General features: G+C 44.4%; 1 protein-coding gene across 17 annotated transcripts in view; it reads left to right on the top strand.

Annotated features, from left to right (window-relative positions):
* GPAT2 (glycerol-3-phosphate acyltransferase 2, mitochondrial) overlaps nt 1-26,288 on the top strand; it is an 87,021-nt gene that overhangs the window by 48,867 nt on the left and 11,866 nt on the right. For 11 of the 17 annotated variants that reach the window (XM_083453856.1, XM_083453857.1, XM_083453860.1 and 8 more), the window contains 7 exons: nt 2,318-2,417; nt 4,805-4,941; nt 7,392-7,491; nt 16,247-16,456; nt 17,591-17,701; nt 17,861-17,946; nt 21,577-21,695. In XM_083453856.1, coding sequence (XP_083309982.1) covers nt 2,318-2,417; nt 4,805-4,941; nt 7,392-7,491; nt 16,247-16,456; nt 17,591-17,701; nt 17,861-17,946; nt 21,577-21,695 — 863 coding nt within the window. The remainder of the gene's footprint in view (nt 1-2,317; nt 2,418-4,804; nt 4,942-7,391; nt 7,492-16,246; nt 16,457-17,590; nt 17,702-17,860; nt 17,947-21,576; nt 21,696-26,288) is intronic. The other 6 variants (XM_083453850.1, XM_083453852.1, XM_083453848.1 and 3 more) reach the window with 1 other exon arrangement.

Below are 26,288 nucleotides of genomic sequence, written 5' to 3'. Positions count from 1 at the left end.
GTGGCACGCAAGAGGGTTTTCAGGATAGCTTGTCTGCCACCACTGTGCTCATGGAGAGTGCACTTGCTGCTAAACTTCTAAGGGACCCCACACTTCCGGGCAACCTGCTCTGAAAACCACTTTGCTAGAGGTTTTAATTTGCTGAGTTTGGGAGATTTGTCAGCAATACCTTTTCTGCACTGGCTCTTGATTCTCCTTCAGTTCTTGTTGGGAGTATAATGCTAATATTTTCCGCTGAACCCATATTTTGTAACTTTTAAAAGAATGTACCTCTCTTAGATCTCCCCCCCCCACCCCCAAAAAACCACATGGCGAAAATAATATATTTCAATAATTCAAATGCATAGTTCTATCTTACTCACCATGCAGGAGTGTGTTCACTACTAAATCTGGGGAGATAATTTCTTGCTGCCTGTTACTTCTAGCATTTTCCCTAGTCTAAAGAGCAAGGAGGCCACCCTGTTGCTGTCTGAGGTTAGCTGTCCTGGTAAGCTCCTGGGCTGAACTGCAGCAGGATCTCACTTTGAGATTGTAGGATTTTGATCCCAGGTTTTCATTTTGCACGTTGCTGAGGGTACATGGGAGCAATATTGCCAGTAGGTGCCTGTTTGCATTGTCCTTTCTTTGCTTATGGATTGACTCTACACCACCATGTGGCTGCCTTTCCAGATTGCCTAATTAAATCTGCACTGTGGCATTGAGCTCAGTGGAAGGATCTAAAGAGCCTGATGTCAACATCATCATCATCATCACCACCACTCTTTACTATGGTTAAAGATCAGAAAACAGAAATAATAATAATGACATGTACAACTACATCAGCACCAAGGGGCTAACCTCATGGCCCTGAAGTTATTAAAAAAAATTAAAAAATGGATTATGACACTGTGATTATGTAAATATATTTTGTAATGCTATATAGGATATAGTTTATCAGCTCATTGGTCAGCAGTTACTGTTTGACCTTGCAGTGGTGCTGTTGAATGACTTTGATACTTCATTTTAAGGAAGAGAGGGGATCTTTTGGTGACTGTGAAAACCTCTATCAAGAGATTAGAGGAAAGGGGGGGGGTTCCTATATTTTATTTATTTATTTAAATGATTTATAGCCTTCTCTTCATCAGTATTGATGCCAGGGTGGATTACAACATAAAGTAAAAAACAACAACAACCAGAACAACAACTGCATTGATACATAAACCACAATGAAATGCAAAAAAATAAAAAATAAAAGAATATACTGTAGATAAGCACAGTTAAGAGATGGCTAAAAACAAATCGCAATACACCCACAGCAACCGGGCTATATAGCCCCTGCATATAGAAATCAGCTCCATGTAACTGTACAGTACTTTGATTTAGTACCCTTGAGTGTATTTAAAAATGGCTGGGAGATTCTGGGAAAGGATTGATGCAAGATCCCCCCGCCCCTTATATCAACGATCTTTTGGTAAATCTTTGCTCGTTGGCTTGTGGTTTTTAAAAAGAAAGTGAGGGGGTGAGAGAGAGGCAGCGAACTTCCTTCAGGAAGTCCTTTGAAACCTACAGATGAAAACCGCAGTGTATAAGAGGCTTCTTATTAACCCAGCACCTTTCATCAGCTTCAAATTAACACAAGTTAGGGACTAATAGGAAAAGCAGCAGCAGTGAGTGCATGCAGTTAACTCAGAGAAAGGGCTGATTAGCTCAGAAGTTCTCCTTCCCCATTTGGACGGGGTGGGAGTGATGATGGGAATGAGCTGTCTGGCATGATTGTAGGTGGGGGTGCTGCCAACCGTCGTGCTTTGCGGGGGGAAGGTAGTCTTTGATGAGAGAGAGAGGAGCTGCTCAGCTTAATGGGAATAGTCAAAGGTTTTTTGGGTGGGTGGAGTTTTAGATTTCCTGTTGCAGTTATGAAATGCATAAAACATAGACAATATAACTTTTCAATAGCCTTGACCATCTTTGGGACCTTGCCAAATCCCTCCTTGTTTAAATCAGATCGGAAAGCAGAAACTTGTACCATTTCAGATAATTTCATTTTTCTTATTTTTGTGTGTCAAAGAAATCATAGATTCTTGGCTTGTATTTTTAATCTCTATACATTGTTAGGTGCTCTAAGGGTTGAATAGTGGCAATCTGTCCCAGAAACCAGTAAAGTACCCTGGAAGAAGGCAACAGAGCTGTGGTTGCCTTTCTCACCTCTCCCCTGAAAGGCTTTCATTTTATGTTCCCATGCCACTTGGAGTCTCTTAAGAGTTGTAGTGATGCTTGCATGCTTTCTTGTTGCTTTGGGGGTTGCTTTTTAACCTTACCCCCACTTCTCTTCTACCTTCAGGCTCAGCCACTGGGTTTTGCTAAAACTCCTGAATCAAATGTTCCTTGGTGTGATAATCCACAACGGGCAACTGGAGATGGTGCGCAGGGCTGCTGAGGTGGTAAGGGATGCTGTTTCCTGGGTGGATGCAAGAGGGTTTCCAATTCCCAACAGTATTGGTAGCTTCATTAATGTGTCACTCCAAAATTCCAGACCCTCACCCAAACTGATGGCAAAATTTAGTGCTAGTTTTGTGTGGTGGAGTGGTTAAGAGCAGTAGATTCGTAATCTGGGGAACCGGGTTCGCGTCTCTGCTCCGCCACATGCAGCTGCTGGGTGACCTTGGGCTAGTCACACTTCTTTGAAGTCTCTCAGCCCCACTCACCTTACAGAGTGTTTGTTGTTGGGGGAGGAAGGGAAAGGAGAATGTTAGCCGCTTTGAGACTCCTTCGGGTAGTGATAAAGCAGGATATCAAATCCAAACGCCCTGATTCTTCTTCTTCTCCTCCCAAACTGAGTAAGTTAATGAAGCTCGTATAACTGACCTTGCAGGGGGGGGGGGAATTATAATGTGGGAACCATATTTTGGGAATGCAAATGGGCTTGGTAGGATGCTAGAACAACATGGGAGTGAGTGCCTGGTTTTTATTCCCATGTTGCCTCTTGCTCTGAAAACTCCTGTTCATGTGCATTCCTTTTTCTTTTTCTTTTGTTGTTCATCTGCGTGCAATCTCATTAACTCAGAGTAGATGATAAAAGCAAGAGCAAAGCAAAAAATAAAATAAAATATGGAAATAATGAGTGGGGAAGTAGAAACAAAAAGAAGAAAGAGAAAGAGAAAAATAAGATAAAAGAAAAGAAAACATTAGCAAAAAAAAAAAAAATACATGCAAGCATCTTTCTTCTCTACTTTTTGTTAAACATTTTTTTTTATGTTAAGGTGTCTCAATCATTCATTTCCATTCCCATGTAAAGCCCAAGATAGGTTCCCTATTATTGATAAATGTGAACCATATTCTTTCTTTTAACTTTACCTCTATTAATTCCCACCACCACTGCTCCATATTGAATAATACTAATTTTTTCCATCCATGTCTATATTAAAGCTTCTTCACTGTGATCACACATTGAGTCCATATTATTTTTATTTTTCAGTATATGTCCACTTGCTCAAGTCCAGTTCTGTATGTTCGGTTCCATTTCTTGTTGTATTCCACTTTTTGTATTCAATTTTTGTATTCCATTTTTATTTCTCATTATATGTCTGCTAAGTTCATGTCCAGTTCCATGTTTTCAGTTCCATTTCCTGTTCAGTTTACAATGGTATCCCAGTCTCTTTCTCTAGGACTGGGTTTCTCAAAATTGGGTCTCCAGCTGTTTTTGGACTTCAGTTCTCATCATCCCTGACCACTAGTCCTGCTAGCTAGGGATGATGGGAGCTGTAGTCCAAAAACAGTTGTAGACCCAAGTTTGGGAAACCCTGCTCTAGGACCTTCCTTTTTCCTCCCCCCCCCCCCAATATTTTTCCAGAGGCAATACCATAATTCTAATAGCAACATTCTTTGAATTTGCTCTAGATTGTATGCATTCCTTTCTCTCTGCTAACACTAAAGAAATCCCAAAGCTGCTCATGTGCATTCCTGAGTTTCTTGATCATTGAGTACCTAACCTTTGAGTCCAGCTAAATGTGGGCTTTATTCCTCTTGCTTTTATGTTGGAGTTTTCATTGCAGGTATTGCTGGCCAGGTGCCAGTCACAGCCTTTCAGCCTCACATCTGCGGTATGAGGGTCATGATGCTGACCTGCAAAGCTTCTTTAGGGTTTGCTAAGAGAATGTCTGGGAGGAGCCAACCAGGTGCCCTCTAGATCAGGGGTCAGCAACCTTTTTCAGTCGTGGGCCGGTCTGCCGTCCCTCCGACCATGTTGTGGGCCAGACTATATATATTTTTTTGGGGGGGAGGAATGAACGAATTCCTATGCCCCCCAAATAACCCAGAGATGCATTTTAAATAAGGACACATTCTACTCATGTAAAAACACGCTGATTCCTGGACTGTCCGTGGGCCAGATTGAGAAGGCGATTGGGTCTCATCTGGCTCATGGGCCTTAGTTTGCCTATCCCTGCTAGATGTTTTGAAGCGCAACTGCCATCAGTGCCAGCCAGCTCAGAAGTTGTAGTTCAAAATGTCTGCAGGGCAACAGGTTGGCTAAGGCTGCTATAGAAATCTGTTTAAGTGCTAAGTATTGGGGTTTTTTTGTTTTTTTTTACACTGTTAAGCATACTTTCGGCTTTTCAGAAGAAAAGGAAGCTTTTATTTTGCTATCCCTACTTATGCTATTTTAACTGTTCATGAGCCATGTGTGGTTCCTGAGCCAGACCCCACCCCCCCCAGCCTTTCGGGTGCTCTGATGCCTCTTTTGTTACATGAAGCTTTTGCACTGTGCCCTCTTTGGTATATTGTGTATGTTTGCTGTTGCTTAGGACTGTTGTTTTTCTCTTGCCTCCAGCCTGATGTTCCTGTGGTCTTTTTATCAACCCACAAATCTCAGCTGGACAGGCTGTTGCTTCAGCTCCTTCTCATCTCACAGGGCCTAGGCACACCCAGGGTCACTTGTGAATACAAAACCTATCCTTCAAAGTGCAGGTAAGATTTCAATCTGGAATGCATTTTGAGATATGAGAACACGTTTTTTTCCCAAATTTTTTCTGGGATTCTACCCCCCCCCCCTTCACTTTCAATCTGCTTGAGGGTATTTGGATTTAGTTTCATTCTAATATGCCATTTGCTAAGCCCTCCATTCTCACTCAGCCCCTGACTTGAAATACATATTTCAGGATGGTTGTTAGGGTTATTGGTGTTATACATTTGAATTGTTTTGAATCCTGAAAAAATGACATCAGCCTTTGCCATCCTGGTGTCCTCCACCTGGGAAGTCATAATCTAACACCTGGGAGGAGGCAACAGGTTGGGGAAGCCTGTTAACTCCCAGGAGAGACGTGTGGCTCAGGCCCCACGGTAAGTGCTGACCCCAGCAGCATGCCATTTTGTCACCCCCCTCAAGGATGATACCCGGGGCGGGCCGCACTCCCCTTACTACGCCCCTGGATGTGCCTAGAAAGCATGGGTGCAAACGGTTTTCCCTTTGCCCTGCTCCTTTCCAGGGAAAGCCCACTTCTTAGCAATAGGTTGGAACACATGGCAATCCGTGGAAAACCTGAGTTGCCTTTTTGCTCTGAGCACTGAAGAGCAGTTTTTCCTGGGGAAAAGCAGCAGGACAAGAGGAAGTGTGGATCAGCCCAAAATTTCTATGCCTTGTGCTTGAACTAGTATAAACTAGTCGAAGGAAGTATTGCCATAGATGGACATAGCTGCCCCTTTGCTTCCATTTGCTTGCTTGTGCTTTTCCTCAAATTTGGGTGCCACCCCTCAGCTACTTGCTCGTTGAGGTTGTGTTGCATCAGCATTGCAAGGCCTAAAAACGCGCCCTGATAACTGTCGTCTAGTTTCTATTTGGCCATTCCAGGCTGAACCCACAAGGTATTGAGTATTGATCTCCAATATTTTCCCAATAAAGGCAACTTCTGAATCTGACCAATATGTTGTTATGCTCGAAACACAAACTCCCTCCTGTTCTGGAAAGGCAATTTCCCTTTCCTCTTCACCCAGGTGGCCTCCTGCCTTTGTTGCCATCTGACAGGGCTCCCTTCCAGAAAGAGTTTAGGTGGTGGAGAGAGAGAGAGGGAGAGATACTCTATTAAGAAAAGAAAAGTCCATGGTGGGAGAATGGAGGGAGAGGGTCCGCTTCGCCACCTCACCCTGAGGTTTAACCCAGAAAGGAGCCCAGCTGCCCCCTCAGTGCAGTTTCCCCCATGCAGCTACAGAGGCTTGGCTTTCAAGGCTGCAACTGTATAGTTGCCAACCTAGTGCCCTCCATCTGTTTTGTACTACAACTCCCATCATCCCCAGCAAGCCAAGGAGGGAACAAGAAGTGGCATCAGGGTGGTGAAGAAAGGTTTGAAGAGTCTGACGCTGGCAGTGGTTGTGAGTGAGGCCTTTCCCACTTCTGATTATCTCCCCTTTCCCCGCCCCTCAGTTTGATTCCTTATGGAAGTTTCCCTTCCACTTGTTCTCAGTTTTGCAATTAGTGTGGGTGGTTCTGTCTTGAAAAAGCTTTTACCACTTCTGCTGATGCTGAGTGCCGTTTGGGTCTAATAAATCAGATTTCTTAAGTCTTATTAAATGAAATAACAATATTTTAATAATTTGTGGAATTTGCATAATTTGTTCTGCCCACAATGAACTTGCGGAATTAAGTTTTCCAGCTGGATAGATTTGGATATATGATTCTTTCCACCCAGACCTTTGCGTCCCCCCACCCCATCACGCATCTATTAATAACATTAGAAAATTGAAAAAATCTGCATAAAGATATTCTTTATTCTGTTTCTCTAAAAAGGCCCTGCAAACTTATTTAAAACATATACATGTTCTTATTTTCACACATATTTTTCTTCATCATGCAGAGTATTAAAGCTGCTGGAAGACCTCCTTGCTGTCATATTTTTCAGGTCACATCCTCACGTTTAAAGCACCCTTATACCACATTAACAATCGTGGCTTCCCCTAAAGAATGCTAGGAACTGCGGTTTATTAATGGTATTGGGGGGCTTCTCCTCACAACTCTTAGCATACTTAAACTATGGTTGCCAGGATGGGGAAAGTGGTAAAAAAAAGTGCTTTGAATGTAAATGTGACCAAAGCTTATTTCCAAAGCTAGAATTTTGTTTGCATTCTTTTAAAAAAAGAAAAGAAAAAGATGACTGTGGTTGACAGGATCATAATAACAATTTATTGTTTATACCCCACCCATCTGTCTGGGTTTCCCTAGCCACTCTGGGCGGCTCCCAACAGAATTAATGATGATGAAGACGATAACAACAACAGCAACACTACGATAAAATATCAGACATTAAAAACTTCCCTAAACATCCTAAGTTGCATCCCACAGACCCAATCCTGTTCCTACACAGTAGGATGTGTGGAGGACCCTGGCTCTTAATAAACCAGCCCTGCTCTTGCTCCTCTTTGTACAGAACCCTGCTGGCGCTCCTAGGAGGGGTATTCCTGCCGCAAGGAGTGGAACAGGCCCGGGACAGTGAGCAAGGAGTCCTCTCCAGAGCTGTTTTGGCTTCAGTAAGTTTAGTGTTTGATCTTTGGAAGGACGGGAAGTTCTGATTGCTATGGGCTGTGAGCACTGGGGGTGGGTGTTGGTGCTGAGGGAAGGAGGAGGAGGAGAAGAGACTTGGCTGAGAGTTTTGAAGTCGCTTCTAAGCACACTTGACCAACAGCCACTAAATGTGACAATTTGTCATATTGCATTGACTTCCTCACGGGCTCCACAACAGCATTTCATCTTGTGAATGACCAGATGATGTTTCCTCACATTCTTGGCTTTGAGGTTTTGCTACATATTGCCACATCAAAAGTGGCCATGTATGGCTGAGGCAACCCAGTCAGGTGGGTGGCATATAAATAATAACAACTACAACAACTATTAGTAAGCTAAATGTGATGTAGGAGATGCTAGTGTGGATCTCCTGGTATCCTTCTCTTTGCTTGAATAGCTGCCTGGAGAGTTCAGGGATTTTAACCTGCGAACTGGAAAATTGCTAGTTGACGCTCCATATCGAGAAGTGTTCAGCTCGTTCTCCTTTGAGTCCCTGTGTGCCAAAACCTTGTTGTGGACATGTGGTATTGGGAGACATTCCTTAGGGTGTTCCAAAGTAATCAGCCAATCTCCAGGGTATGAATTACAAAAGGCTTGATTTTTAATAAATGAGGAAGGAAGGTTGAGTGAGAGAAATACACAGAGCACAAGACAAAATAAAAGCACAGAGGAAACTAGCTAACTAGCCTAGCAAGCTACATTTCCCACATAAGTGCCAGAATTACACCGAGTCTTCAATATGCTTGCCGGAAGACCAAAGTAGCACAATGCATCCCATCTTTATTTTGGGTGATGTGAAGGGTGGCTAATTTGCAGCCCAGAGGGACCCAGCTACTGGAGGGTAACATGGTGTGAACGTCGGGTAGTATTTTGAGCGCTTACAAGATGGGCAGTCAGGGTGCTTATGGCAGATATTCGGGAGGGAGGTGGGGACCAGTTTCTTACTGCTGTACTAGATGTTTGTTGAGCAACTAAGCCTCACCTTTGTGTGTACAGGTGAAGCATGCTGTCTCTGGGGCAGTGTCTTCCTTCCTCAGTGACTGTGTGGGTTTAACACACATACACAAAGTGTGCACGTTCCCTGGGTTTCAGTGCTGCTTTCTGGTGCTGATGTTAGCTGGAGTTGGGGCAGAGGAGAAAATAATCCCTTTCACTCCTCCCTGAAGCTAATTTCAACTTGGAAGGGGTCATTTAAATGGGGGCGGGAAATGGTATGTGTATGGGGGGGGGTTTAAAGCTCTAACCTAATGGTTGCATTTAACTAAAGGAGGTGCGACATGGAAGATCCATGATCAGATCTACTTTAGTCCTAAGGCAGGTTCTGATGGTTCAGTGTTCTGAATCTTCCCCAGAGACAGGCAGAGAAAACTGGAGATTTATCTCTGCTTATTTCTCCTTTAGCAGCCAGTTGTCCCCAGGGGTTGGAGCTGGGACAGTGAGCTGCTAAAGCAGAGAAAGGGGGCCAGTGGTTCTGCTTCTCTATTTCCCTAGGATGCTCTCCAGCCTTCTCTGCTTGTCTCTGAGGGAGCTCTAGAATTTTCAGTGGTTAAGGCAGAATGCACCCATGCAGGAAGCCCTCGTTCAAGTAGGACTGACACAGGGAAAGCGCTTAATGCATGTCCTGGCCCATTCACTTGTTACTGTTGGAATGTCTGCAATCAGTGGTCCGTATGTGCGTGCGTGGGCATGCTGTTGTAATGCTAGCATTACAAATGAATGGGCATGTGGTTAAGTTTATTTTAAATGTGACCAGGCATGTCTGGGAATATTACACAGGTTCCTGTATCCTGTGTGCCATTAAGAGCCTGGCTGAAATGTGATCACCCCATAATGAATGTAGCTAGGGTATAGCCAGTCAGTTCACACAACTATGCTGGCTTTGTAAGGATGTGGTTTGAGTGGATCCATTAAAATGTTGGTATGTGCTGAATATTACATCTTCGGTCAAATATTTAATGATTTGTAGAATGGTTTAATTCCATCTGCCTACAATGACCTTGCAGAATTTAGATTTCATTAAAGTCAGATTTGGGGGCCTTACTCAAGCAAATTGTGCTGTCTTAGAACTCTTTGAGCCTTCAATTTGTAGGCTTTTTTAATTGCTATGGTTAAATAGTTTCTGTTCTGAAACCAGAACATCGCAAATCTATTGATCTTACTTTTTCTTCTCCTAAATGCCTGATGAAAACCCATTTCTGCCCACAAGCTGTTTCTCCAAAATGTATAGTTAAAAAGAGGACTACTGGAGGAACTTTGAAGTGTATAGATGCAGAGCTGCAAACGCACCGCGCCCCCCCCCCCCCCCCGGGAATATGATATGGGGAGGGACAATCCTGATGCTGTGGCTGAGCTATCAGAAGTTAGCTCCAAATGGAATAGGTAGTCCTCTCTCGAGAATCAAAAAGGATACTAATACTGTTGAATGAGTTCCCACTGATTGGAAGCGGTTTTTTAGATGAAATTGGGAAGCGACAGCACAGAGCTTTCAAGGAATTTAGGCTAAAACTGATGTCATGGAACATAGCTGGTTGGCATTCAAAGCAGAATAATAAAAGCTGATGAACTATTTTGAGTAATTTGATATTATTCTGCTACAAGAAACAAGGCACAATGACTCTGTAATGCTTAACGGATACAAATATCACTCATTGACAGCCACTCCCTCAACAAAAGGCGGTAGGGCCAGTGAGGGTCTAGCCGCTGGTGGAGGAAGAGGAATGCGGGGGGGAGCACACTGCCCCGGCAGCGCAATCCCCAGGGTGCCATCACGACTGCCCCCCTGCCTGCGCTGGGCACCCTGCCCCCAGGACGTGTGCCAGCCTTGCCCCCGCCTGCTCTCCCCCCCCCCCCCGGTGCCCAAGCATGAAGCTCCGCCACTGGGCCTACCATGTTTCATCTCCACATAGTTGAATGCAACTACAACAGCCATGATTCCATGCCAACCGTTTGCAACTGCTGTCTTGGTTATAGTTTTGAAAGTATGTTTAATTCTGATTAACGTCTACATACCACCTTGTCAAAAAAAAAATCTACTGTAAATACTATCTGGACAAAACTAGAGAATTATATAGAATCCCTATATCCTACTGCAGTGTTTATCATTGCAGGGGATTTTAATGCACGTATTGGAGCCAACAATGTAAATTTGTACACCCATTACAAACAGAGTTTGAAACCAGATATTTACTTAGCCGGAGGTACCTCCTGTTTGTCTAAAGATCATAGATATAATTATTAAGGGCTTTATTTAGCCCAAGTTGTAAGGTGGAGGGACTTACTAATATTAAACAGTATGATAGAGGGAGATCAGCCTGGGGAATATACCCACTTTGCAAAGCATGGAGATAGTGTGATAATTATATTGGGATCTGATCTCACGATTTGCATATAGGTTTGTCATGGAGTTTGAGGTGGGCCATAATATTGAAAGCGATCATTTACCTCTAACAATGGTACTAGTAGGTCCAGTATTTAACAATTCTTCCCCCAAAACTCAGTTTATCTCTAATGCAAACTTAGGTGTAACTGCAGGCAATAGAATTAAGTGGACACCAGTATTCAATCTAGCACTGACTCACCTTCTTCATGCAGATGATTTAAGGACTATTCATACTGCTATCATCTCAGCTATCTCTGCTGCTGAGGTTATGAATTTGTTTAAGATCTTGACTGACAGGTGACAAGATCACTTGAGAACTGAGGTCAAGAACAGTGGCTCAAGAAGATCAATCAGATCTTCCAGCTGGTTTGACAAAGAGTGCAAGCAGGCTAAAAGCCAGCTGAAGAGAGTTTACCCCAAATATAGGAACTCTAATTTACCCCTCTTAATTACTGAATATGTTTCCCTCAGACAAGTATAAACTTTTGCTAAGATGGAAGAAACAGAAAGCAGAAAAATGTGTTTGGCATACAGGTTATTTCCTGAAGTTTTGGGCCACAGCAGTAGCCATCTCTATATTCAAAAAGGGCCTTACATCTGATCCGGCTAATTTTAGACTAATTAGTTTGCTACCTGTAATTAGAAAATTATATGCAAAGCATCTTTATAATAAGCTAATTGATTGGATAACTGAAGCTATTCTTGCCGAAGAGCAAGCAGGATTTAGACAAGGCAGATCCGCTGTAGACCATTGCTTTGTACTTGCCCACTTTATAGATATGTTAAGAAACCAGGTGGTGTGCTATATGCAGCTTTCATTGATCTGAAAGCTGCATTCGATTCAGTCTCTTAAGTAAGATCATGGGTTAAGTTGAACTCTTACAGTATAGTTAAAATCAAGATTATTGTTCTTGATTAAATATCTATATAAAGACACTGTGCTGATAGTGCGCTGCTCTACAATTGCTCACAGAATCCATACCAGTGACAAAGGGAGTTAAGCAAGGTTGTATCCTAGCTCCCGCACTGTTTAATTTATATATAAATGGTATTGTCCAGAGTTTAACATCCCCAGAGTATCATGCTCCTAAGTTGGCCACAAAAGCCATCTCTGTATTATTATATGCAGATGATGCAGTACTTCTATCTTAAACAAAAGTGGGCCTAAAAAGATTGATGAGGGCATTCTCAGGCTACTGCCAAAGAGGACAGCTGGCTGTGAATTACAAGAAAACTGAAGTCATGGTGTTTTCAAGAAACTATAGGACCCATAGATGGTATATGCCTAATCAGTTGCTCAAACAAGTTAAAGTCTTTAAATACCTCCGCCTTATTTTTCAGACAACAGGGTCATGGGGAGCACATCAGAAATATGTGTCTCAAAGCACCAAGCGTCTCAAAGCACCAAAATTCTGACACGCTTCTTCCATACGAAAGGTGGCAATCACATACCATCAGCACCTGAAGTTTTTAAAGCTAAACCCCTAGCACAGTTATTATATGGGGCTCAGATTTGGACAGACGTTCACCTTGGAACTACAGAAGCTGTTCAGTCTAAGTTCCTAAGGCGATTTTTTTTCTGTTCCATCCTGTTTTCCAAATGTTTCATTACTCTTGGAGGCTAATCTTCTCTCTGTGGAATTACAGATTTGGTGTAGGTTAGGACATTCAATTATTGGCTTTGGCTAAATTTAAACCCCAGCGATCTACTACCCTTAGTATCGCAAGATTGTCCTGAGAGCGCTCAGACTAAAATGATCAACCGAAAGCTTTAATTTTCTGGTTTATAACCACAACAGTTATTAACACTGGGCTTCAGTAAAGCAAATAATTTAATTAGACAGGGCCTATATGTTATTGAGTGACAGAATAATTTGGCCACGAGAAGGAAATTTTGTCCATAGTATGATTATTTTCCACCTAGTCATTTTGACACATTGGCACCCTATTTGGAAAATTTAACAATTCCAAAATACAGATGCACTTTCACATATGCAAGAAGATTAAATATACTGCCTTCAGCTGTACTTGAGAGTCAATTTCAAAAAATTCCACTGGAAAAATGGTTGTGACCCTGTGGAGATGGCAGTATTAGCTTGCACTGTTTGAGGAGTGAGGTTATTACCCCTCCACTACTACCCATACCAGGTCACTCAACCATTGTTACTGTGTGCTTTCTTCTAGCAGATCAAGATAATCAGGTGACAGTAAAAACTGCAATTTTTTGGAAACCTCCAGAATGTATTTTGTATAGTTAAGTTTTTACCTCTATCTTCAGTACATTTTATTTTATTTTATTTTATTTTATTATTTTATTTTATGGCTATGGCTATGGCTATGGCTATGGCTATGGCTAGTGGCTGATGCAAATAAAGATTCTTCTTCTTCAAATGATGGATCTAGCTCCAGTATTATGCTTCATTAGAGCTGAAATGAGACTTGGTGAATCTGAATCTCTGCTGTGGGTGGGTGGGGGGGGCGGGGAGTCAATTTTTCTTTGCTCATGTTTGCCTGGTGAGGGAACACAGAATAGCCTTTAGTGTCTAAGAGACTAGTGATATTCATGCATGGTCTCTTCAGAAAAGCACAAAAGACAATTTGATCTTTTCGTTCAGTGGGGAAGCAGGTTTAAAAACCTGCACAGCTTGCTTCCTCAGCCAGAAAGTGACAATTGCATTTGCAAATTGTCGTTATAATTTCCTCCTCTGCCAGACACCTTTGGGGAAAGCACAAACATCGCTTCCCACTCACAGCAGCCCCAGCAGCCGCAGCCCCATTGCACAGCCTATCTTCTACTGCAGTTTCATTCGCCCCAGAGCCATGTGGATGTTGGCACTTCCATGTGGCAACAGGCTCATCTGTTTCATTAATGGTGTATCAGCTGAACCCCTGGATTGTGTGTTCATGTCATGGGCTCTGAACTGCTTTGATGTTTTTGAAATGGGTGTTTTTCCTATTTGCTTGGCATGAAGACTTATTTGTAAAGTTGGTTGGAGCATAAGGTCAGGCAGATGGCCCATCTAATTGAGGGTTCATCTCCAAATGGTGGGTGTTGAGGTCAGTGCTTTTTTCAAGAAAAATAGGTGCTGGAACACACCATGCAGTTGTTACAGAAAGTCACTAGGCGACTTGCAACAGCCCAGAGCAGATGCTGGTGCCCCTGGTTCTGGTGCAAGTCAAAGAAATGTGCCCCCACCTCCCTCTCTCTCTTAGATTCAGGTGGATGATATGGGCATCTTGGAAGGGCCCTCATGCAGATGCCCGTGGCTGCAATGGTAGAGGCCTGGCTCAAAAGCTCAAAGCCCACGTGGGAGGCTAGGAGCTAGGTTGAGTCGTAGTTCTTTAAGAAAAAAGTGTGGACTCACACATGCTCACTCACATCTTCCGTTTTGACTTGAAATGTTCATTTTGGGTTTCTTAGAAGTAGGTAGAGGCAAAAAGTGTGGGGGGGGAGCACTGGCCCACAATGGCACCCACCTGAGAGGTGCCGAAACTGCTCTGGCACACTCTGACTGAAAAACACTGTTTGAGATGCCCTCAAGAAGCTCACAAGCAGAGCAAGATAGAGATAGCTCTGTCCTGATGCTTGCCCCAGCTGCTAATAATTGGAAGTATACTGGAGATTTAGCTGTTGCAGTGGCTGTCACTATGTTTAAGTCATGCAGGGGGCATTCTATTGTCAGGCTGAACCTTCTGCCAGTTTGTTGTGTGTTTTTAGTAGCTCTTAAATAATTCTTCTTTGGCGATCACTCGTAGCCAAAGCCATGTCTTCCATGAGCACGATCTTAACAGTGTGTCTGTAAGTGACTGTGGAGGCCACTGCTGGATCTGCACATCCTGCCACAGTGGGGACATAGGTTTCCAGGCAGGAGTAGATCACAATGAGGATTTGCCAAATGTGCCTCCCTCTTAGCTCATTTCTCCCAGTGTAGTGTAGTGGTTAAGAGCGGTAGACTCTTAGGGAGCCAGTGTGGTGTAGTGGTTAAGAACGGTAGACTCGTAATCTGGTGCAGCTGCTGGGTGACCTTGGGCCAGTCACGCTTCTCTGAAGTCTCTCAGCCCCACTCACCTCACAGAGTGTTTGTTGTGGGGGAGGAAGGGAAAGGAGAATGTTAGCGCTTTGAGACTCCTTCGGGTAGTGATAAAGCAGGATATCAAATCCAAACTCTTCTTCCCTTTCATCCTGAGTTTGTGCTGCTTCAAAATCCATGATGCCTTTGGTAAATCCCCAATTGGAGCGCTCACAGGCCAGGGTTTCCCTGTTGTCAGTGTTTATACTACATTTTTAAAGATTTGCCTATAGAGTGTCTTTAAACCTCTTTTGTTGTCCACTGGCATTATGCTTTCCATTCTTAAGTTAGGAATAGAGAAGTTGCTTTGGAAGACGATAATCAGGCATCTGAACAACATGACCAGTCCAACAAAGTTGATGTTGAAGAATCTTTGCTTCAACACAGGTGATCTTTGCTTCCTCCAATACACTGGCATTAGTTCGCCTGTCTTCCCAAGTGATATGTAAAAATTTTGGGGAGACACTGTTGATGGAATCTTTTGAGGAGTTGGAGATGGTGTTTGTAAGTGGTCCGTGTTTCACAAGCGTACAGTAAATTTGGTAGTACAATAGCTTTGTAAACAAACATTTTGGTTTCCGTGCGAATGTTCTCACACTCTCTGTACTTCAGTCAGGAAAAAGCTGCACTCGCAGAGCTCAGGTGATGCTGCATTTCAGCATCAATGTCGGCCCTTGTAGGGAAAATGTTATTGCAGTAGAGAGAGAATATTTCTCAGTTTATTATTCAACAGACTTGCATGATGTCATTCTCCTGCTTTTTCATTGTCTCCCTACACCATTACCCCAAGTGAAAAAGTCTCATCTGCTCCAGCCTGGACTTTGCAGCCTCTATAAATTATGCAAATTGAAAGAATACACAGAATTGCTTCTGCAATTTTTATTATCCTGCCTGTTTTTAGGATTTTGCCGGTCATGGGGGAGAGTGAAGAGCTATGAAGAGGAGTACTGACACCCTGCCCCTACCCAGTGGAAATCTTATGGCACTCTCTCTCTAGCATCTGATATTTTGGCAGATGTTGCCCACACAGTTTCAATAATATATTCACAAGCATAAGGGCTTTTTTTTTTACAGGAAAGCTTATACTGTATTCTCAGACAGCTGAATTTTGTGTCCAATTTTTGCATGCCAATAGAATTTTATTTATATTTAAAATATATATTCATCAAAAATTGATTTTGTTCTGGAACGCATCATCAACTAAAATTTATCAGTAAACATGTTTCTGTTAATTTGGTGCTTGAGATCAGGGATTTCTCTCTCCCCCCACAGTATGTTGAGGAAGTTCTCCGGAGTAGACAACCACTTCTGATCTTCCTGGAAGAGGCCTTTGCTGGTGCACCACAGGTCTCTGCCTCCAGCAGGGAGTGGCTGAGCTTGGTGTTCAGTGCCTTCCATTCAGGCACTGTCCCTGACATCATGATTGTGCCCATTGGAATCTCCTATGATGTGGCTCCTGACTCTGGTTACAAGGGGAAAGTGGTAAGAACTGCTGTGGTTGGGTCTGGAGAAGCTGAGAAGCCATACTTGAGAGTGGCTGGGACAACCCAGTCAGATGGGCAGGGTAATCATCATCATCATTTACAGCGAATAAGTGGGACCTGCAGTAAAATATTCCATGTGGACTACTCCTGTTTGGGGTCCATGTAAACCAGATGGCATTCCATGACCAATGAGCATACTCAGTCCTTCTTGTTTTTGTTTTGTACCATTGCAAGCCCTGGGGTTTCTTCAGGTCTGCTGATACTGCCCCTTACCTCTTTCTGTGTGTTTGGCACCATTTTGGCTACAAAAGGATCAAAACATGAAGAATGAGTTTGCTGTTATATTCCCTGCCCACTGAGCCGTGCTCAGTCATCATTGGTGGGGGGTGGGGATGGGGATGTGAGGTGTGTGGAGTCACTGGTGCCCAGTCCCTGCTACATAAAAGTACTGGATTTCTCCATTTATTTCTAAAGGTACTTTTCATGTTTGTCCATTCCTGTGAGCCAGGACCTGACATATCCAGACCATGAGATGGTTCTTTCTCTCCTTTGTATATCTGCATCTCTCTCCTTTTCCAGACCTGCCTGCAACCCCAGCTGCCTGCTTTCCCTTTGTATGGGCAACTTGTCACTGCGGGAGGCCACTTTAAAGAAATGTCCCCATCAGTGCCCGGAGCTACCCAGTTACCTCTTGAGGAGGAGCTGATAGTTGTTACAATCTTCTGAGTGGACTTCTTTAAATACTTCTCCAAGTACTTTGTCTATATCTTCAGGCAGCAAAATTGGAAATTAACCCAGCCAAATAGAACTGGAAGGTGCTCTGGATATATCTGTGGAACAAGCTGTCATAGCTATGGCTTCCGGCATGAAGTGACTTTGAGTGATTTCACACACACACACAGACATATATATATAATATTGCTGCAAGTAGAAAACTAGTATATCTGGGAGTCAAGTTCTGTAGTCTGGAACCTCTCTCTTTACTTGCACAGTCTTTGTTTTACTTAAGGAGTATTAAAAATAATTGATCACACACCCGAAGGTGCACACAGAACTCTCCTCCTTTAGGATTCTGCTGCATATGTCCGCCAAGTCTGAATTAATATTTCTAACACTAGTTCTGTTTTCCCAGAGCCCCACCCAGACCCTCAGCCTCTGGACATCCCTGTGGACCATCTGCAGAGCTGCTTGTGGAGGACTGGGCTGTGTCCGGGTTGATTTTGCTCAGCCCTTCTCTTTGCAGGTAGACCCCTGTTACATTCAACCCAGACTTGTGGGATAAGAAAGAGAATTGCTGGGGAGCGACAAATCTTCTCTGGTGGAGAAGGTTGAGCTGACTTTAATATGGATCCTCTGGTGGAATGGCTGGCATTTTAATTGGCTTCTCTTCCTTTCTGCCTAGGAGTATGTAGCAAACAGCCTCTTCAGGCAGAGCGGTTCTGGAAAGTGTCTGGAGGAACTCCTCTTACCAGAAATACTTGGAAAACGGTAACTCAGCTCTGGAGTTGTGTTGGCCGACAAAGGTTAGGCCTACGAAGTGTAATCAAGGTGTGGCAAAAACTTGACTTTCAATGTCACTTGTAAGACAAGTGAAATTCTTTTGAGCAGTGGTGGTAGTGGGGTGTCTGAGAAAAGTCAATAACATGCACTGTTCCATGTCATCATGTGCTGTCTGTGCCTCAGCACACGTGTCCCATTACTGAGAAGGTTGAGCTGACTTTAATATGGATCCTGAAGAGATCGAAGGTCATGTGGCAAAATACACAGGGCAGAATAAAGCAGTCCCCAAGGAGAAAGAAATTGACCTTTCCTGCTGGGGGTGGGAATTTGGGGCAGGGCTGGGGGCTGTCATACCATGGGATGAGTTGGCAAACAAGAAATCCAAAAAAGCCCACACAGTCAGCAAACTGTTTGAAAATCCAAATTAGGAGACATATAAAGCTCTTAGGAGGGGTCCTTCCAATTGAGTCCGTCTAAATATAGTGTTGGGACGCGGGTGGCGCTGTAGTCTAAACCACAGAGCCTAGGGCGGTTCGAATCCCTGCGACGGGGTGAGCTCCCGTTGCTCGGTCCCAGCTCCTGCCAACCTAGCAGTTTGAAAGCACGTCAAAGTGCAAGTAGATAAATAGTTACTGCTCCTGTGGGAAGGTAAACAGCGTTTCTGTGCGCTGCTCTGGTTCACCAGAAGCAGCTTAGTCATGCTGGCCACATGACCTGGAAGCTGTCTGTGGACAAACGCCGGCTTCTCAGTCTATAGAGCGAAATGAGCACCGCAACCCCAGAGTCATCCGCGACTGGACCTAACGGTCAGGGGTACCTTTACCTTTACCTTTAAGTGTAGTGTTGTCATGTTGCTACATTGTGCATTTAAAGCACCTGGCTTCCTCTGAAGAATCCTGGGAACCGTGGTTTACCCCTCAGAGCTACAGTTCCCAGCACCCTCAACAAACTGCAGTTCTCAGGATTCTTGGGGGAAGTAGTGTGCTTTAAATGTATGGTGTGGATGCGACCTTTATCACCAAACTAAACGGACTGTTCGAAAAAGACAGACTGCTTTGCAGTGTGATGTACATTTAATCCTGATCACATGCTCTTTGGTGTGTGGGTATATGGGGCAGGGTCAGAAATAAAGGGGTGATGTTTGTGGGCATAACAGCCTATGGGGAGAGGAGGGGTAAACCTTTGCACCCCAGCTACCATGCTGACAAAAAACACCCCTCTGTGAAGCAATTAAGCTTAGGAAGAACGCTCCCCCTGGGGTCAGTAGGCTCTCTTCCTGCTTCCTAGTGGGATCTCCCCACCCCATAGCTTAATTGCTGGGTGGGGGGGGGGTCTTAAGGTGCTCCAGGCCAGAGTTTCGCTTTGGTCTAGATTCTAGAGTCTTCTGGCTGCTCATTTTACAGTGATGAGGTTCCCTTCTTTTAGATGGGAAAGAGAATCAGAAACTTACTCAGAGATCTTAAGGGAATGAAGATGAGACAAGTATGAGCCATTTTTTTACAGACCCATAAGTCTGCTTCTAAGAAACATGTTGAAATGGCATGCAAAAGCTTACAGGAAGCCAACAATAAACTCAAAAGTCACAAATTTGCTAGTGACAAATAATAAGCTTCTTCTGAGTCAGAAGTTGAGCAATGCTTTCTGCTGACCGGGGTCTTCACATATTTATGTGAGGATGTAGTGGAAGAATCCTGAACTGTTTAACTAAAAATAGCTCAACAAGGATACTATAACTTCATATTGTCTCTTGATACCTTTGATCAGTGCATGACCTCAGGAAAATTTTAGATTTCTTCATAACAATAGCTTCTGCAAGAACAGCTAGAATAATATCTCTTTAGCATCCAAATTCCCAGCAGAAGTAAACTCTGATTGCAACCAACAGCAGGTCTTGCGTACTTGTCAGAAATTACAGCTTCAGCATCCTGTAAGCCTTTTAGCAAGCAAGATGGAAAACCTCTGGCTTCTTGTCAGACTCTGGACAGCTAAGATCACAGGCGTTTAATATAAACTATAATTAGGTTGGCTTGCCGGTCAGCTGGCTAGTTAAAAATTGGCAGTTGTCCACCAATGGTTTGACCAGGGTCAAATATTCCAAGAACGCTCTTGTGTGGATGGCAGGCTTAATAACTTAATGTTATTATGGTGTCAGCCTGTAGCAATCAGGAGCAAATGTGGGAGCAGAGCAAAGTTACTCCCATTCATCAGTGGCAAAGACAACTGCATAGAAGGGTGGGAGGCTCAGGAGGAGCCAGTTACTTATATGCAAATCTACAGGTGAATTGCTGCAGATAAAGAGATTTGAATAGTCTAATTTAAGAGTCAGCTAAACTGCTGGGAGACAGAAACTTTTACCAGTCCACAGTAAATCATCCAACAATTTTCCCGTAGATCCCAGCCCACCTTCTGCCCACCCTGGCAGTTTACTAAACTAGATGGACCAATGGTTTGACTTGGTAAAGGCAGCCCCTCACGATCCTTTCTGACAATGTCTGCTTTAGTTGGTGGTGTGTGCCAGCTGAAAACAATGCTGAAAGCCTGTAATGGGAGCGCTGGTATAAGCCTTAGCAGTAAGGGCCTCTGCAAGCTTTAAAATAGGAGTGAGGAACCTTTCTCGTGCCAAGGGTTGCTTTATCTCAGGGGCAACCTTCTGGGGGCTGCATGCCAGTGGGCCAAGCAACAGATGCATTTCTTAACTTTTGTACTGTAGGCTATGGCCCAGTCATGAAAAACCAGAAGTTTCTATGGCACCCCTCTCCATCCTCTAAGCCTTGCCACAGTGAAGGGATGTGTCAGGCAAAAGTGGTTGTGGAGGCCGCCGGAAAGGTCTGCTGAGGGGTTGTGGCCTGGGAGGAATCCTGAGAGCCACATCCATGCCCCTGGCCTGAGCTTCGCCAGCCCTGCTTTAAAAGTTTCAGAAGCTACTGTGGAATGTATGGCTTAATTTCTAAAAAACGCCACAGGTCTTGGAACCGTCTGTTTATTCAAGAGGTACTGCTGAATCTGTTTAAAAGAAGGGCATGGCCAAAATTGGTGGTGTTAAGTGGGTGTGGCTAAGGAATACAAGGCAAGTCTTGCTAGAGGGAGCTCCCATTGCTCTGTCCCAGCTCCTGCCAACCTAGCAATTTGAAAGCACACCAGTGCAAGTATATAAATAGGTACCACTGTGGCGGGAAGGTAAACAGCGTCACGGTGTTCCGTTGCGCCAGAAGTGGTTTAGTCATGCTGGCCACATGACTGAAAGTCTGTCCTGAACTTAGCCTTCCAGGGGTCCTTTCCCTTTCACTTCTACCTAGAGTGTCAGAGTGGGACCATGAAGATCCAGGTCAAAACTCCACTTCACCATGAAGTTCACTGGGTGTCATCACCTTTTAGCCTAATCTACTGCATTTGGTTGTTGAGAGGAGGATGAAGTGTATGTATGTGTATGCAACTGCTTATGCCTTTCTGAACTCCTTTGGAGGAAGAGTGAGATAAAAATATATATGTTAATGGATAGATAAAGGATTAACACTACTAGCCCAGGGTGTGCGGGGAAGCAACAACATCTGTACTTGTGATATTGTTTTTGTAAAAACTGTTCATTCCCCGTCATCCTTCCCTTGCCCTCCTTCCTAGCTGTAGCATTTTGGATTGTGAGAAACTGGAACAATGGTCACCAGGGTCTAAAGGCATCATAGCTCTGAACACAGAACAGGAAATGCTGGTGTACAATTTGGGCCTACACACACTGAGCGGTGAGTAGTAATTTTGTCTGGGATGCTTGTTTTATTGAGAAGGCAGATGCCTAGCCATTCTTGCACAGCTTTTGCAGTGATTGATGATTTCTGCTTTGGACTACGTGAGTCTAAGGTGCCCATCCTGATAGGAGGTAGTTTGCTGTGGCTCTGAATGTTTCTGTGCTCAGGGCTGGCCTTCCAGTTAAGTTTAGTGGGTTTGCTGGGCATCATTCTGCTGCATTTGTGCATCAGATGCAATTTAATGATAATTCTTGCTGTGAACACAGCAGAATGCCCTCCCCTTCCCAAAAAGAGGCAGCCCTTCATGTTGCTGCGTGAGTTTTGCCAGGCTTGCCATCTCATTCAGAAGAAAGGCCTAGAAAGATAACATGAGAAGTGGGCACTCCTCCAAGGGCAGGAAATGCTTACTTTTGCACACTTTGGAGCTAACATGATGCAGTGATCAGAAGGCTGGCCTATGATGGGGAGACCAAGATTCAAATCCCCCCCCCCCCGGTCAAAAAGCTTCCTTGAGAGACTTTGAGCCTGTCATTCCCTGTTACCAGCTCCACCTACAGGGTTGCTGTGAGCAGAAAATGGGGAGAGAAGGACCACATGAGCTGCCCTTGGCTCGTTCAATATATATTTTTAAATAGGTTACAGAAATACAGTAATTTTAAAAAGGGGAAGTTGGAAAACCATTCCAGCAAAAACCAGGACAGTATAGATTCAGCATGAGAGGTGGATCCCACAAAATGAAATACCTTAACTGTCCTATGACAGAAGCAAAGGCATTGGGCCTGCCACACTGCAGGGAGGGTGATAGTTTAGGACAGGCTTCCTCAACCTCAGCCCTCCAGATGTTTTTGGCCTACAACTCCCATGATCCCTAGCTAGCAGGACCAGTGGTCAGGGATGATGGGAATTGTAGTCCGAAAACATCTGGAGGGCCGAGGTTGAGGAAGCCTGGTTTAGGAGCTGCCACTGAGAGAGGGGATTGGATGTAAAAAGATGCTATTTTTGCAAGGGTGCACCATGTTTCCAGTTTTAACTTGGGAGGGGGAGTGTTGGATATAAAAACTTTGGGAAATGCCGTTCTAGGCTTTTGAAGGAACTCCCAGTTTCTGTTTGCACAGAGATCTTTATTTAAATAAGTGCAGCTTCCAGGTGATGGCTTTAAAATTTCAAGTCTGTGCTGAAGGTGCTGCCAAAAACCAGAGGCTGAGGAAGCACAAGTAAGTGGCTAGCCGAGGTGTTCTGCTTAGCCTAGCTCTGGTACATTATTTCGAGGATTTCCTGGCGCAAGTGGCTGGCTATATGTGCTGCTCATTTGGCAGATGTGCCACCTGTCCCTGCCTGCATGGCAGAAGCAGAGAGAAGGAAGTGGCTTCTTCATCAGGGCCATAGATGGTGTTGCAGGCAGTGCCTACATGCAAGCTGCTAGCTTCTGCCTCAGACTGGTCGAGAAGCGGCACAAACTCTGGATGCAGCTGAGGCCGTGAGCACTTTGTGGCAGCAGTAGAAAAAGGGGCTTGTTTTGGAGGCTGAAGAATAATATTTGGAAAGATGGGGACAGATCAAAGGCATTGAAGCAAAATAAGAATATTTTAAGAAGAAGTGCCTCTTTCCCCTTGGCATAGGGAGGCCCTTGGTCATCATCCAGAATTGGTGGGGATTCCGTGACTCTCCTCTGCTTCTCAGTTGGGGAGGACTTGCTTGTGTGATGCTGAGTTTCGGGGATGCCCTGAGGACTTGGCAAAGTGCAGTGCAAGAACACTTCCCAGCTTTGAGGCCAGGAGAAGGTCAGGAACTCCTCTCTGTGGCGCTGTCCTCCAAGAAGGCACTCAGAGCACCCCCTGAAGTTCAGTGTGACCCCAGTGGTGGACCATGGGGCTCCTCCCTGGCCCCAGGCTCACGAGGGCAGGGGGGCTGCCTAATCCAAAAGAATGTGAAGGGACAAGTGAACTTGTGTCAACTTGGGTAACCTTCTGTCGGTGTGTTGGGTAACCGAAAGGTTCTGCCGAGCAGCAAATCACATTAGGTTGCTCTGAGCTGCAGTCACAGCCTTCCCAGTTACATAAAATATTCAACTCACGTGTCAAGGTGTGTTTTTTTAGTTTATTGCTCGTCTCCCAGAGTGTGGATGTAACTTTCCAATTATTGGTTATTTTAGTATAATACCTGAACTGCTCTGTCTTCGCTAATGCACAGGCAGCGTGACTTTCTGCAAATGGCTCACAAGCGTGTGTGTCTGTTCCCCCCGCCCTCGCTTTATGATTTGGAAAAAGAGTGCTTTGCCTGGGAAAAACCTGTCTTGCTGAGGCGCTTCCCTCAGCCAAGGGGGTGGGCAGCCAAGAACAGAAACTGGCCCATTGCAATCAGTTTCTTCAGCTAAAAAGGCAGCGCAGGCACCCCACCAAGGGCAATCTTCCTGTACGTCTTCTCGTGATGCAGAATTTTGCCCTGCAATCATAATCCCCCTTCAAGAAGCACATTGTGGAGTTGGGAGAGATGCAGAAAAGCACAACCAAAATTGTTAAGAGGATTGAGCGGCTCCCCTGCGAGGAAAAATAGTTACAGTGTTCAAAAATTAGGGTGATTAAACAAACTGTGGAAGAAAAGAATATGAAGATTCCTCTTTTGAATCAACTAAAGAGAAGAACAACAAACTGCACTTGCTTTGTTCTGTCTCTGCAGATGATCTTTTAACAAAAGATAGTTACCTTGTTTTGTTCTTCTCCTCTCCATAAATGTTAGGAGCAGCCTGAGGGCCCCATCACTGATTTTTCTCTCTGACCCTTTTGAAGCCCCCCCCTTCACGCCCTCCCCCATATGCTCCCCCTTAGTCTTGCCATTTGGACACAAGGTTGGAGGAAATCTGGGTGACAGGACCACATGCACAATTAGCGGGCAATGAAAGGCCTCTCTTCTGAGCTGTGAACTTTCCTGCAGAGGAAGCAGCCCTTTCAAGTTCCTCTCTGCTAGCCAGAGCTCCTGCAGTGCTCAATTTTCATCTTCATCTCGTTCATGACTTCTGTTTTATCCTTGGCTGCAGCATCCAGTTGGATTAACCCCCACTCTCCTTCCACCAGCCAGACTTGGCCACCTGCCTTATTGTGCACATTTGCAGAAGGGAGGATGGGCTGAGGCAGACTGTGGCTCTGGACTTCGTGGGCTTGAATGGTGGGCTTGTGGCAGGACATCGTTTAGAGACAAGGGAAACTTCCATGCCTTTGAGCTCTCATTATGAGATGCAGAGTGAGGGGCTACCTCAGGTAGCAGAGTTTTGGCCAGCATGAAGGATTGGATGGATCCTTTTAAAGGATGACATACTGATGGAGGAGAAGGCTATCAATACCTGCTAGCCACAATGGCTATGCTTTGCCTGCACAGTTGGAGGCAGAAATGCTTCTGAATATTACTTGCTTGGAAGCTACAGGAGGGGAGGTTGCATTTGTGGTTGAATTCAGTATGCAGGTTTCCTATTGGGGCATCTGGGTGGCCACTGTGAGAACAGAATGATGGACTTAATGGTACAGTCAAACCTCAGCTCCCAAACGGCTCCATTTTGGAACATTTCGGCTCCTGAATGCCCCAAACCTGGAAGTAAATGCTCCAGTTTTTAAATGTTTTTCAGAAGCCGAACGTCCGACGCAGCTTCCACTTGAGTGCAGGAAGCTTTTGCAGCCAGTCGGAAGCTGCGCCTTGGTTGTTGAACGTATTGGAAGCTGAACGGGTTTCCAGAATGAATTGCGTTCGACAACCGAGGTTTGACTGTACATTGGCCTGATCTAGCAGGCTCTTCTTATGGGAGGCAAGCAGATCCATGTGGACTGGGTGCAATCTGCCAAAGAATTGTCCTACATGAATTGAAACGGGAGGGTGCTACACAAGAGCCTCCTGCTCATCTGTGCACAACATTCTCTTCATTTCAAATAGGTTTGTACAGGAGATCTTCCCAGTTGATTGTGCCCCATGGTAATTGGTGGGAGCCGAAGATATTTTGAAATGGCAACCTGCCTCGTTTTAAAAACAAAATCCTATCCATGGCTTAGTTGGGTGATTTTCCTGATACAAGGCTTTCCCCCAAGTTATCTTGGGTGGGAAGTGTTTCTGTATGGCTATTCCATCTCTGCATGTGAGCATATGCTCTCTGGTGTCATTTCTGATATTCACTGAGTAAGCAGGTGCCTTTTCTCTTCTCAGAAGCAAAATAACGGAAAAAAGACAATTATCTGTAAAAAGGATCTGCAGTGATACAGAAAGCCATTAGAGTTGCGGGGATATAATTGAATGAAAAAATAATAAACATTTTCATATTATATTATGGAGAATAGATTGTGCAGATGTGTTTAATTTTAATACTTTATGCAAGAGACAGAACTTGGCTTCCTTTTTTATAATGACAGAGAGTTAATATAATGCTATGTGTAGCACTCCCCCCTCCCAACCTCTTTCCAGTGTTTTATCTTGTTGTTAAGCAGGTGCAGGTTCTTTTGTACAAATGGTGAGTGCTTTATGCTCCTTTGCATTGCAGCCTGGAGTGAAGGGTTACAGGCTGACCACTGGCCCAGGTCTCCTTATCTTTTCTGACAGCCTGACCCACAAGGT

This window comes from Podarcis tiliguerta (assembly GCF_965153285.1).
Source record: "Podarcis tiliguerta genome assembly, chromosome: 8".
Taxonomy (NCBI): domain Eukaryota; kingdom Metazoa; phylum Chordata; class Lepidosauria; order Squamata; family Lacertidae; genus Podarcis; species Podarcis tiliguerta.
Note: the sequence above shows the minus strand (reverse complement) of the source record. Positions and strands in the feature narration are given on the sequence as shown.